A 14,144-nucleotide genomic window follows, 5' to 3' on the forward strand; every position below is an offset into this window, starting at 1 on the left:
GAGCCCGGTGGGGCGGTTCTGTCTGACCAGGCGGCTTGGGAAGGACCTGGGTCAGTGAAAGCAAAGATCTGGAGTCCGGTCTTAGCATCTAAACAGCACCGAGTGCCCGCAGTGAGCCCTTTGCCTGAGGATCAGTGCAGATTGGCTGCTGGGCCGTTGTGATTGGTTACTACGTAATTCCAAGCCCTCCAGTGGGTCTAACTTCTTTTACATGGGTCTGTAAGGTAGGCCTCCCCAAATCCCTTTCCCAGTTAGGGCTACTCAGCAGCAGGATGCCATGGAGAAACCCTATTTGTCTCCTCACAATTGACAACCAAATGAGCCAACAGTGAAGATGCTCCTCAAACTACAGCCCCCAAATCCTAAGAGTATTTAAAATATATCTTTTCCTCTCCCCCGCAGCCAATGGATCTCAGCCTCCTCCCTCACTAGCAGCAAATGCCCCAGTCTGCCCAAAGCACTGGATGGTAATAAAACAAGTCCTTTTGTCGCTGCCTCTTTGGGTATCAGTTTTCTTTTGGGATTCCGATTCTGGGTCTATAACATCTTGTAGAAACCTCAGAACCTACATTCGCACCCCTGAACTCCTCCAAAGCAGTGCAGTCAGTTCTTCAGTGGGCTCAGGGGCCCAACCTCCAGCCTTTTCTCGTAGAAACCAGGGGGAGAACGTGGGACTGATGAGGAACCGTGAGTGCAGAGGGCCAGGCAAGAGAGCAAACAGTGGGCCCAGGTGCAGCCATTTGATGAACAGCTCAGGGAAACTGCAGATGGGGGGAGCCTGCCGTGCACCCGAGTATGGAGACATGTGGACTTCCCAGGCTCCTCCAGTGCAGTGTGGGAACTGCCCCTGGGGAGTGGGAACTGCCCCACCATTGGCTGCAACAATATGTGAATGTAAACTATCTCTTTATAGTTCACACTCTGAAAATGAAGTTCCCAAAATGCCCGGTGTGCTGAAATGAGAAGCTGGTCTTGTTCCCATCTTTCTCGTGAATTCCAAAGGTTGAGAAATTAGAAAATGGGGGGGGGGGGGGGAGGCCCAGAAAAAAAAAAGAAACTAAAAATAGAATTATTTTATTAATCTTAGAAATTAGTAATTCCAAAGGATGCCTTTCCCTGGCTCCCTTGGTCAGCAGTGCCTCTCCTTGACCCTGAGACGGAGTCCCTGGCAATACGGGGGGCAGTGGGTGAGGGGGTGTCCCCTCTCCCCTCACCCCTTTGGAAAGGGATGCAGGCCTTTGGTAGGAGGTGATGGGGAGAAGATAGAGCTTTAACACTGCAATCTGGAAAAGACGCGGAAGCCAAATGCAAATAGCCAAAGAGCCTGGTTTATATCGCCTCTGTTGGGTAGCAGGGTTGGGGAGCGGGAGGAATACAGGAAGTCTAGAAGCACAGGTGCCCTGGCAGGGAAGTGCGTCAGTGACGTCCCCATGGCCAAGGCTCAACAGAACCCAGCTGCTTTGCTTTGTCGTCGTCCCAGCCAGTCTGGCCTGGCTGACGGGCAACCACCTCCCACCACTTGGGCTGGAAGACAGTTGGGGACTCTGGGGCAGCCCCCACCCCAAACATGGCGGCGCCCCTGTAGCACTCTCAGCCACGTGACCAGGATCAGGGTGTGTTGTCCTTCCTCCAAGTGTGATTCATCATTTAGTGTGAACAGGATCTGAAATGACAAAGGTGACTGCTCAGTCACTGAAATGAGGGCCCGACTCACAGGCGGTAACGTGTGGTCACATCCCCGAGGGATGGAGAAGTTGAGGTTCAACCGCGTTCCTTAGAAACCGGGGGAGGGGGCGGGTGTCTCCTTTCGCTGTGGATGTACTGCTCAGCGTTTCCTTTTCCAGGTTGAAAACAATCCGTCCCTTTAGCTCGTCGACAGAAGATGCCACCCCTGTGAGCTTCGCTGGAAACACAGGGTCACCATCACTGACAACCATCCAACTACATGGACCCCTTCTATATAGGCTTTTGGGTTTTTCCACATCTTCCCTCAATGTCCTATAGTCTGATCATATTGTGCTTTCAGCCCACCGCCCCCACGGCTACGCCTTCATGCCCACCATCCGTCAATCTTACTGTTAACCTTGAAGCCTCTGCGAGACCGGTCCACAGCCTCGTATTCTGATGACCCTGACTTTAGTGTTTAGCCATCTGTCCTTCCCCCTCTTAAACATCTGTCTTTAGTGTAAGTATCAAATGCATACAGTATAACTTATCAATTCATCATATACAACGCCGACAGCCTCATTTCCGAGACACTGATTACATTCTCCATGTATAACCATCCTCCCTCCTCCTTCCCTGAGTGGCTCCTCCTCTTTGACGTCAAACATACTCACTGCCCCGAAGAACCCTGTCCCCTCTTCGTACTGCTACTGGATCCCCTTTGGATCGTGTTTCCAGAGGCAAATTTGCCTACTACATAAGCTTAGGAGGGAGCTTCCAGAATCTTGTGAGAAGGTTCCTTTGTCTTTCAACTCCCATTTCCCGGCCAACCTCGTGTCCTCCTTGGATGTCGGCCCACAATTCCACACTGAGGCGCAGCGGGCATGAGCCTCTTCGAGCTCATCTCCAGAGCAGTCACAGCGTGCTGTCAAACTCAAGCAATGTATCTAGGCAGGCGTGGAAGAGTGGGGTTGCTGGGTCATAAATCCTTCCATCTTCAACCTCTCGAAATAATGGCCATGGGCCAATCTGGGGATTGGCGCAGCCCACTGGGGTTTTAATGAGCAGTTTCTGACGTGGGAGGGAGGTTGGGCAAGAAATCTCGTCAGCTCTCTAATGGGCACCCGTGTGAAATGCTTGGGCACGTTTTTTTGCCCTTTTCCCCACCGAGCTGGTCTATTTTAACAGCGTTAGTGAGCTGTGAGTCACATATCATACAATCCACCCATTGGATGTATAAACTTCAGTGGCTTTTAGAACATCCATCATCACAATAAGGTTTAGGATAGCTTCATTATCCAAAAGGAAACCCAAAGATGCTTAGCCATCACCATCAAGCTCCCTGTTCTCCCAACCTTGGTGACCACAAATCTACTTCCTGTCTCTACAGCGTGCCCCAGCCCGGGCATGTCGTATGAATGCAATGATACGATAGGTGGTCCTCTGGGGTTGGCTTGCAGCGCTTAACAAGTTTTAGCATGTGTCAGTTGGGCTCCATTTCCTCTTGCACTTGATCTTAGCCAAATGGCAAAGAAGCAATTCTATTTCTTTTTAGGGCTGAACTATGTCCCATTGTGTGGATTTGTTGCTTGATGCCATTGAGTTGACTACAAATTCAACGAGAATGAGGTTTTGACAACTCCAGTAGTTTCTGCATTTCTCACGATGCTGTCTCCTGAGCCAGCTGGGAGGGTTTCTGTTTGCCTTATGGGGACGTACAATCAGACAGAAGGCTGCGCATGGTGCTTAATCGTCATCAGTAAGGGTTTGGAGTTCTCTTTGCTGTCACCTGCATGTTACAGGTTGTTAAACGAGCCTGCCTCCAGTCCTGATATTACATTCTTCTTCATACAGCTCAGCTGCTTGAGTTATTTGCTCAGTATACAGACTGGGTAAGTATGGTGCAAGGATACAACTCTGATGCACACTTTCCTTGATTGTAAACCATAGACAGTCCTCTTGTCTGGTCAAAGAACTGATTCTTTGTCTAAGTACTGGTTCCATTTGAATGCAGTTCTGCAATTCCCACTTCACAGTATTATCCAGAATGTGTTATGATCCACACAGCCATACATTTTTCTAGTATATTCTGCTTTCAGTCAAGCCAAGATCTAGCTGACATTAGCAATGAGAGCTCTTGTTCCACGTCCTCTTCTGAATCAAGCTTGAATCCTGGCAGTTCCCTGTGGATGTACTGGTAAAATCATTTTTAAACTACCTTGAGCACAGTCAGTGATATTATTTAGTAATCTCTGCATTTTGTTGGATTGCTTTTCTTTTGAAGGGGTACAAATATGGCTCCCTTCCAATTGGCTGACCACGTGGCTGTAGTCCACATTTCCTGGCACAGACATGTGATCACTTCCAGTGATGGAGCTGTTCCTTGATATAACTCCACGGGTATTCCATCAATTGCCGTAGCCTTATTTTTCCACAATGCCTTCGGTGTCATTTGAACTTCTTCCTTCAAATCCATCGGCTCATGATCTTATGCTACCTCCTAAAATAACTGAATAAATTCCTTTTGATATGTGAATTTTTCTTTACATTTAAAACTGTTCTTGTTGAGGTTATACACAGCCAAACACACATCAGTTCAGGTTTACGGCCGTTCTCACTCTCCATTTCGGAGTGGTTTCTCCCATGTCAACACAGGCTCACCGCCACCTCGGGTTCCTCTTCACTCTCTCTAGCTCCCTTTCCAAGGGGATCCCATCAAGGTAGTTCTTAAAAGGGCACAATGCAGAGGGCAGACTTTTAAAACTTGTTAAGCTATTTTTTTGGCTTTTAAGATGACTCCAGGGGATATTTTTGGTTTAAGGTTTAAAATGACCTCAAGAAAATGTTTTCAGAGGTTCACCTACCTTCTATGGCTCCAGAAAGTACACAACTAGTTGGCATTTTGCTTTGTATTTTTCCTGTTTTCACCAAAATTTTCCTATGGGATCTTTGGTTAAAATGATCAGTAAGGACAGCAAACTTCTACGATTGTCGTATCTTCCTCCCATTCCAGCAGTTCTCAACCTGGGTCGCCGATCCATATCAGTAGCAAAATGACGGTGATGAAGTAGCAACAAAAATAATTCTATGGTTGCGGGGGGGTGGGGGGTGGGGGGGGGTGTCACCACCACATAAGGAACTGTATTAAAGGGTTTTGGCATGAGGAAGGTTGAGAACCATTGTCCTAATCTTCCAGGCCCGATTCAGAAGAGGATGTGGAACAGGGATATTATTACTGATGTCTGAGGGATCTTGGCTGAAAGCTGAGACTACCAGGAAGACGTTTACTTGTGTCTTACTGACTGTGTCACAGCATTTGCCTGTGGATAACCTTGAGAATGGGAATCCCAGAACACGTCATTGTGCTCATGCACAACTTGTGCCTGGATCAAGAGGCGGTTGTATGAACAGAACAAGGGGAGACTGCATGGTTTAAAATCTGGAAAGGTGTGCGTCGGGGCTGTATCCTCTCTCCATACTTCGTCAATCTGTGCGTTGAGCCAATCATCAGAAAACCTGGCTTATATGAAAAAGAGTGTGACGCTGGGGTTGAAGGAAGGTGATATGCAGATACTACCACCTTGCTTGTTGAAATCGAGGAGGAATGAAAGCACTTGCTGATGAAGATCAAGGATTGAAGCCTTCAGTGTGGATTATCACTCAATTTAGAGAAAACCAAAACCTTCACAATTGGACCGAAAGGTAGTATCATGGGAAATGGAGAAAAGATAGAAGTGATCAAGGATTCTGTCTTGCTTGGATCCATAATCAATGCTCATGGAAGCAGCAGTTAAGAGATCAAAATTAGAGTTGCATTGTGTAAATCTACTGCACAAGACCTCTTTCGAGTATTGAGGACTAAGGTGTGTGACCCAAGTCGTGGTACAGTGAACCCTCGTTTATTGCGGTTAATTGGTTCTAGACCCTACTGTGATAAATGAAATTCCGCTAAGTAGGATTCCTTATTTGTAAATCAAATATTTTCGTAGTTAGAGCATAGAGGACATGAAAAAACACCCTTTAGTCACCATTACACTTGTATTACCCAATTTATTAAACGAAAAAGGGAAAATACAGTAAAACATTTTGGATGTTACAATTATCATTTATAAGTGAAAGTAGCCGTAGCACGGATGTTTTTTTCCTCTTTACGGATGGAGCGAACGGAAGAAGCGAACGGAAGACTCATTCAAGTCGAAATGGCGTGCAACCTCCACGATTTTCTTGCCATCTTTGATCATATCCAAAAGTTTTACCTTTCCCTGGATGGTGAGCATCTTCCTCTGGCACTTATTTTTATTGTCAGAAGGCTTAGAAGAAGCAGCTCGTTTAGGAGCCATCATAGGGCTTAGATAAAATTTCTTAAAAATCGCAAACAATTACAGTACACTGTACAAAAGCAAAAATGCATCTGATACGTAGTTCCGATACGTAGCGATGCAGACAGAAGCGTGTACAGTATGAGCCAATCAGTGGCAGTAATTACAGAGCATGCGCTGTTACGCAAAAACCGCGATAGAGTGAAGCCGCGGAAGTTGAAGAGGGTTCACTGTATTTTCTACTGCCTCATATGTAGGTGAAAGTTGGGCATTGAATAACGAGGACCCAAGAAGGCTCGATGCATGTGAATTGTGATGCTGGAGATGAATATTGGAAGTTCCGTGGACAAACACATCTGTCTTGGAAGAAGTACGGCAGGGTGCTCCTTAGGGGCATGGATGGTGAGACTTTGTCTTACATACTTTGGACCTGTCAGGAAGAGACCAGTCTGTGGAGAAGGTTCTATGTGGTAAAGCAGTCAAGGAGATGGGCTGACACTGTGGCGGCAACCACGTGCTCAAACATGGAGACGATTGTGAGGATGGTGCGGGGCAGGGCAGGGTGTCATTCTGTTGTGCCTGAGGTTGCTATGGGACGGAACTGACTCGAAGGCAACTGACAACAGCAACACAACAACAACTCTCTGATTCTCCTCCTCCCTCTGTGCTCCAGGCACAGAGACCAATTGGTACGCCTTGGATGGTGGCTTGCACGCATTTAGGGTCTCAGGCACTACTCAGTGAGCACGATGAACAGAAGCAGGAAACGTGATCAGACCAGTTCACTGGGCTGTCCCATGAGACCACGGTGGTACCTGCAAACCAAGGAGCCACATCCCACGAGATGCTTGGCCGTACAGAGCACCCCCAACAGCTGCTCTTGTTCTGGTTTAACCCCCTAGACTAGGGGGCTTCAAGAAGCTCGCAGAGAAATGAAAGTAAAAGATTAAAAAAAAAGAAAGAAAAGATAATGGACGTTTCAGCCCATCTTTTCGAGCCCCTCGGCACGTAGCACCCCACTTCTTGCCGATGCAATTTTCTGTAAGAGTGCAAGTTATCGCCAATGACTGCGGTAATTGAGGGGCTCTACATTAGTGCGATTCCCCATCACTGCTAGCCTTCCTTTGCCCCACTCATGCCCTTGGGAACCACTGATCACTTTGACTTTTACACAGACATGCATTTGTCTTTTCTTCCCTTTTTATGTAAGTACGGTCACATCATGTTTTTTTGTGACTGACTTATTTTGCTTGACTTGATGTCTTCACACTCCATCATACTGCAGCATGGATCAAAACACCCTTTATCCTTCTGCAGGATAGTATTATATGGTCTGCATGAGCCACGTTTTGTTTATCTGTTTGTTTGTGGATGGGCATTAGTTTTTTTCTTTCACTTTTTAGCCAACGTGAATAGCGTTGCGGTGTGCATTAGTGCACAAGTCTTTGCTCCCCGTTTTATTCAATATCTTGTCTATAAAATCCCTCAACGTTGCAATTTGAGGCTTGAATTGCTCCTTCAGTTTTTTCAACTTGAGAACTACTGAACCCATTTGTCTCTTTGTGACGACAGGCCATTTATTTACAGACTCCTCAGCTAACGTGTAAGCCGTTTCCCCCCTCCAGGCTAGTAGGGACAATGCTGCCGTAACCTCCCTCTGAAGGCTCCCTGCAGTAGGTTTCACTTCTCGTGGGCAAGTGCGGCGACGTGAAAAGCTTCCGTGGAGGAACGAAACGAAAACGGACACTGTTCCATGAGCTTTCCGAAGCGTCATCATATACCTAGGAGTGAAAGTGCGCTTTCACTGTGCAAATGTAGCACAATAGGTGTAAATACAGTAGTAGCAACATTACGTGGGAACGTTTGAAGAACTGACAAACTTTCCCCAGTTACCAGCATGATCCATACCACATTTCATCCCCACTTCTTCACCTCCTCACCCAAACTTGTTCAACGATTGCTTTCACCGCCATCAGCTCGAGGGGGTCCTGTGTGCTGTTCGTATTTCCCTGATGGCTGCTGATACACAGCATCTTTCCATTCGTGTACCTCTCTAGAGAAATGTCTATTCACGTCCTTTGCCTATTTACAAACTGGATTGTCTTTCTGATTAGGTAGTTAGAACTTAGAGTTCTTCGTGTATTCTAGAAACCAGTTCTTTCTCAGATTTGCTTTGAAAAACAAAACAACAAAACACAACTCTGTTCTCGGGGTTGTTTTGCTTTTTGATGGAGTCCCTTCGAAGCACACAGTTTTTAAAAAGTTGGTGCTATCCCTTTTATCTGAATGTTCTGTTATTGTCTGTGCTCTGTGTATCATATGTAAGTGCTTATTAACCTGAGAGGGTTTTTCACTGGGCTCGGTGAAGCGTGCGCGTGTGCGTGCTGTCTGTCACAACTATCCTACGGGTGCCTTCAGTGTCTGTTTCGCGTGTGCTGGCTTTTCCTTGTGGTGTCATGTGCCCGCGCTTGGTTTTGAATCATGAACTTCCCATTTCTTGAGAAGAATTTTACCTGTTGGACTTATTGAGGCTTAGGTTGAAGGAGTCATATAGAGAGGATCTGCCCTGGTGGCATGATGGCTTACACATGGGGCTGCCAATCGCCAGGTCGGTCGTTCAAACCCCCAAGATGCTTCATGGGAGAAAGACGAGGCTGTCTGCTCCCATAACGATTCACAGTCTCAGAAACCGTAGGGAGTTCAGTTCTACCGTGCTGTGGGGGCAAATGAGTTGGAATCGACTTATTGACAGGTTTGGTGTTTGGGGTTTGGGACCAGCTAAGGGTCACTCCATGTCACAGTGACCCTATAAGACAGAGAAGTGCCCCTTTGGGTTTCCAAAGTGCAAGCAAGACACATTGCGTGTGAGCGTTAGTGTGCCATAAATTCTTATGGAAGCAGAAAGCTTCCTCTCTTCCTTGGGGCGATGGGGGGATGTTCGAACTGCAGGCTTTGTGGTTAGCAGCTCAACGTATAACCCACAATGCCACTAGCTGCCGTGAGCTGGAATCAACTTGAGGGTAGTGAGGGTCCCCCCCACCCTTTGGTTAAGGATCACCTTAATGTCAGTCTTTAAGTAGGGAATGTGACCAGCCGGGATGATCCATTTATATGCGAGCCAGCCGGGATGATCCATTTCCAGGGACGAGTCACTGACCCCACCACAGAGCACCAGGGTCTACGGCAGATGGGTTCTCTGTAGTGCCTGGGGCAGTTTTGGACCTTTATGTGGAAAGTATGAGCCCTCTGGGATCCCATCTTTCTGTGAATCCCACCTTGGGACTGACTTGCTGCCCCGCGCACCTCATCACCCTGTTTGCTCTAACGGCGTTTAACCTCGTTTCTGTTGCGTGACCCAACACTGGGATGTGTGGCGAAGACAGCGCCGTTCGGCTTGCCGTAGGGCCTCTATGAGCAGGCTCAGACCCCGACCCAGCCTCCTCTTTGACTTTAACAAACTAGCTCTTTGAAGCCAACCTTTCACTCGGACACCAACTCTGGAACTTCTCCCCCCGTCTTTTTCCCCTCAGATGGCTATAGGTCTCACTGTCTCCTTATACCAGTGTTGCCCAAAGTGGGGAATACTGCCTCCACAGTAGGGGAGGGGGACCCCATGCTGGAATGATCCAGGGGGCTGTACAAGCAGACCCCTACACTTTATCCTGGGTGTGGGCTACAGTCAAAAGTTTGTTATTACCAGTGGCGGGGAGGGGTAGGCAGGGGATGCTGAGTGATTTTTTTCTCTGACCAGGGAGCGGTAGGGAACCCGGGACTCCAACACACCCCGAGAAGCCTTTCCATCCCATCAAGCCACACAGCCTACTGGGTGGGTTCTAACGTAAAATGGCAAACCTCCCCCTTCCAAACCTTAATGTCTGGCCTGACAGCTATCCGGCCTCCAGAGGCACGGCTGCTGTGCAGAGAGCAGGTGCTGAGGGCCTCAGTGAGTAACATCCCCGGAGAGAAGAGCCCGGTCACATTGCAGGTTCATTCTGAGGGCGAAGGTCCCCGAGAGGACTGGTGTGTGGAGCCATTCAAACGCCCGCACGGAGTGTGTCTTGCTTAAGGTGACCAGATTTAAAGTGGGACACCATTGACCGGGGGTGGGGTGGGTGGGTTCTTGATGAAAAATTTGGCCTACATGGCCCAAATAGACCGTTCCCTAGCTTGTCTTGCATTCTTTCCAAAAATCGGGACTTTTTAAAAATGCCCAAAATCGGGACTGTCCCGCCCAAAGCGGGACGTCTGGTCGCCTTAGTCTTGCTTGCACTTTCTTTTCACTGTGTGCCCACATCACTCGTTCCCCCGCTACATCCTTGGCGAGCAGAGATCACTTCTCACCGGCGGCCGTGGGGCCCAGAACAGCTGGCACCGGGAATGGAAACGTGTGCCCAGAAGTGAGTCAGTCAATGTTCGATCGACGAGGGGCCGCGGTGGATAGCAGGGAGACCCTGGGGAGCAAAGGGCTTCGACAAGGACACCAACACTGCTTTTGCAGTCAGCCAAGGGCCCGCGCGCGCGCGCTACGCAGCAAGCCACGCGGGCGGACGGGCCGGGCTCGAGCCCTCCTGCCTCCCCATCGGCTGCCGGAAGGGGAGAAGCCGAGTTCACCAGGGGCCCACCTGACACAGCATTCCGCTGTTGAGAAGGCAGAATGCACCATGACGTCCCTGCCACGAAGGAAGGTGCGGGCCGCAAGCTGTGTCACCAGGCAACTGCAACCACCTCCCTCGCTATCCGCTGCCTGATGTAACCAACAAGTGTACAGGTTTTCTACACGGTGCCCCTTGGGTTTGTGGCGAAGGCCTTTGCGACAGCTCAGGCCTGCCCTGGTGTCTTCTGGCAACGTCCTGGTGTGGGAAGAAGGAAGCGGACGAGTCCGTTTATTTCTGTCTTGAGTGACAGGAGCAGAAAGGGACAGCTGGGGCGCGAGGGCCGACCTGCTGCTCCCTCACCTTCCCGGGCACGGCGCCAGCGCGGAGGAATGAGCCACACGAGGGCAAGAGCATGCGATCCCTTTCACGAAACCCTGCCTGGTGACATGAAGGCACCCGGCACAGCTGCACGGGGCTCGCTCCGCAGCCCCCACCCCAAGAGTTCTGAAAGGCCGCAGCCTGGCAGGAGCTTCCATGCCCTCCTGAGAAGCCTTTTGAATTTCCAATGAGCATTTGGCCCAATTAACAAATGCTAAATGCAACATGAGCTTGAGGATCCTTCTGAGCAGGAAGGCTTACTTTTTAACTCCCAGCAGAGTGAAGGCCGAGCAATTTTAGTAAGATACTGTTCTAGGGGACTGAACAGGACCAAAGTCAGGTATTCATGAACTGCCTCACGTTTACAGCGACCTTCCATTAGCACGGTCCAGTCCGTACCCTCCACTCTGCCTCAACGAGGCCCTATTAGTCTGATCCTGAATTATGATCCCTGCTTCACAGATGCTCACCCCAAGCCAACAAATTCTGATCCTGACACATTACCCTTTAAACTCTGTATCAAAGCTATTCAACGATACTCAGTGTTGATCACATGACAAAATATAAAGTGTTTACTACATGGACTATTTCATTTAACCACATATTTTTAATAGATGCTACAGCTCTACGAGGAGAAAACAGGGGAACTCTATTGTTTTCTGTCTGTCGGGCCTCCTTTCCCTCAGTTTGATTTTAGATCCTTTCACTTCCCTTGGGACATTGCTCCCAGCTCCTCTAGTCTAATCAAGGATGGCCAGACTACAAATGTTGCTCATGCCCCCTTCATCACAAAGGTTGACAGATGATCCACACCTGGGCAAATTTCTCATCCCTTTGATCAGTTTGCATCAAAAGGTGGTCATGTGACCCAAGCCTAGCCAATCAAAGTCTTCCCTTAGAATTTACAGACACTGAACTAGAAAGAGGAAAGGGTTCTTTTACGCTGGGATCATTAAGCTGGAAGGGTAAGGCCCAGTGCACACCCCTCTGCTATACATAAGTTATCTGATGCAGGAGAGATGGGGGGGTGGGGGGTGGAGAAACACACAAAGTAGAAAGATGGAGAGAGAGCATGTGAGGCAGAGACAGATCTAGAGAAAGAAAAAGGTGACCACATGAAATTTGGATTCATCTCACCTTTTCCAGTAATGTCAGTAAATAAATCCCTCTTGTTCTGAGGAGTGAGTCGGGTTCTGTGGCTTTACGTCAATTCTGACTCAAAGCTACCCTATGTGCAATGAACAAACCACCCGCTGACCCGGCACCATCCTCCTCCCAGTCACTGGGAAGTCCGCTCACTGCTGTAGCCACGGTGCCGGTGCCGGGTCGTCTCATGGAGGGTCTTTCCCAGCATGATTTCCTGCTTCAGGGCCTGCTCCCTCCTCCTAACATGTGCGTATGTGAGATGAAGTCTCACCATCTTTGTTTCTAAGGCGCATCCGGTTTAGCTTCTTGTAAGATAGAAGAAGTTTATTTGTCCTTCTGGTATACCATGGCACACTATTCTTTGCCGGCACTGAAATTCATTGACATCAATTCTGCTTCAGTCTTATTCATTGTGCACTGAAATATACCACTGAAAATACCAGGGCTACCGTCAGGTGGACCTTAATTCTCAGCTCAGCACGGCAGCTTTGCTTTTAACACCTCACAGGGACCATCGTTTGGGTAGATTTGCCCAATGCAACATACTGTTCGCTCGCTTGAGTGTGGCGCTCACGAACATTGATTATGGAGCCACGTAAAACTTGGGTTCTTGTGTTTGCGTCCAAACGCATTCTGAAGATTGTTATCGGGACTCAGATACAGGAAGTTTACCAACCAGCTCCTGTCCGGAGGGCAGAGGACACCTGAGCGCCACTCCTTGCTCTTGCTGGTAGATCCTTCCTCCTGCTAGAGGGCTCATTTTATACACGGCAGGGAACTGGGTTCACAATGACTCACCGGTGAACCCTATCAGTATCTCCCCCCACCTTCTTATCAGCCCATGCAGGGACCGGTCGGTTTGGTGCGAGTTTTGAGACTGGCAGCAGAGCTACGTTAAATAATTCACTGTTCCTGTAAAGTTACCTATTGTTCCCCCCGTGTTTTATTTCACATCTCTCAGACATTATTCCATGTCAACAAAAATAACAGCTTCGAGGGAACTCTTTCTGTAGTACAATTCAAATGTCAAGAGACCTCTTTAGTATGGGTCTTCCTGTGACAGCCCCACCAGCTCTCCCTGGTTCCACAGCTTTGTGTGAGGAAACAGAAACAGGGCCATAGAACCAGTCTGTCATCTTGTTATCCTGAAAATAGGAGATAACAGGAAACAGCTTCTTCCTCTCTCCACATAAAGGCCCACCCGGAAGAGTCCCAAGGAAGGAGGGGCTCGAGCCCCAGCTCACGTATGGGGCTGCGGCTACTCCTTAGAGTGCTCTGAAAGGTAACGGGAGCCTCGTGTTGGCATCTGTTAAGAGACCAGAGAGGGCTGTGGCTGTTGGTTTACCCCGGGTGGGAGTCATGACAGCTTTGCCACGACTCTTGATGAGACAATCACAGTTGACAGTGCTACTTCTGTTAGAGGCTGAAGCCGCTGGGACTCTGGTGTAAGAACTGGGGTCGGATGCCAGCTCCCTATCACCACAAAGCAGATGTCCTGAGTCTTGAGTTCATCAATTCTTTGCTTGTAGCGTTCTTCTCATTCGCTTTCTAAAGGCTCCTGAAAACGTATGCTGTTTCATCCCCAGATTCTCTCAAATGAATCCGTATAGCCCGTTAGCCACTATTCCTTTCACTTGATTTTCTAAATTGGGTATTATGTTCCACTGCTTGGCCCCCTCTCTTGCCTACCACCAAGTCATTTCTTTTCTTTCTTTTTCTTTTTTTGGCCTATGAACAACCACAGAATAAAGGGTTAAGAGTAATTTCTCAACTGTTTATGACTTATGTACAATCCACTAAGATTTTGCTTAATTTTACTTTCAGTAGCTTGTGTTATGAAAACTATGCATGTATTTTCAGTTCTCATACATAAAGTTATAAATAGACTTTTTAAATGTCCCCCCTCTCTTCCACTCGCCCCCACTGTCATTATGCACCCCTTCTCTTCAATCTAGTCTATAGCATGCTCTTTTCCATGGCCTAGGAAATCTTGCCTTAACTAACTGTTGAGATTCCTTATTTTCCAGATCAGACAGCTTCA

The 14,144-nt window shown here is 48.3% G+C and overlaps 1 protein-coding gene across 1 annotated transcript in view; it reads right to left on the reverse strand.

Annotated features, from left to right (window-relative positions):
- Positions 1–1,058: 1,058 nt before the first annotated feature.
- Positions 1,059–14,144, reverse strand: part of TTLL5 (tubulin tyrosine ligase like 5) — a 279,763-nt gene continuing 266,677 nt past the window's right edge. Inside the window, exon 32 of the mRNA XM_045288172.1 lies at positions 1,059–1,663. Within this exon, the coding sequence (XP_045144107.1) occupies positions 1,644–1,663 (20 nt within the window). The 3' untranslated portion in view covers positions 1,059–1,643. The remainder of the gene's footprint in view (positions 1,664–14,144) is intronic.

This window comes from Echinops telfairi, unplaced genomic scaffold, assembly GCF_000313985.2.
Source record: "Echinops telfairi isolate 266 unplaced genomic scaffold, ASM31398v2 ScPeMD7_18;HRSCAF=68, whole genome shotgun sequence".
NCBI lineage: Eukaryota > Metazoa > Chordata > Mammalia > Afrosoricida > Tenrecidae > Echinops > Echinops telfairi.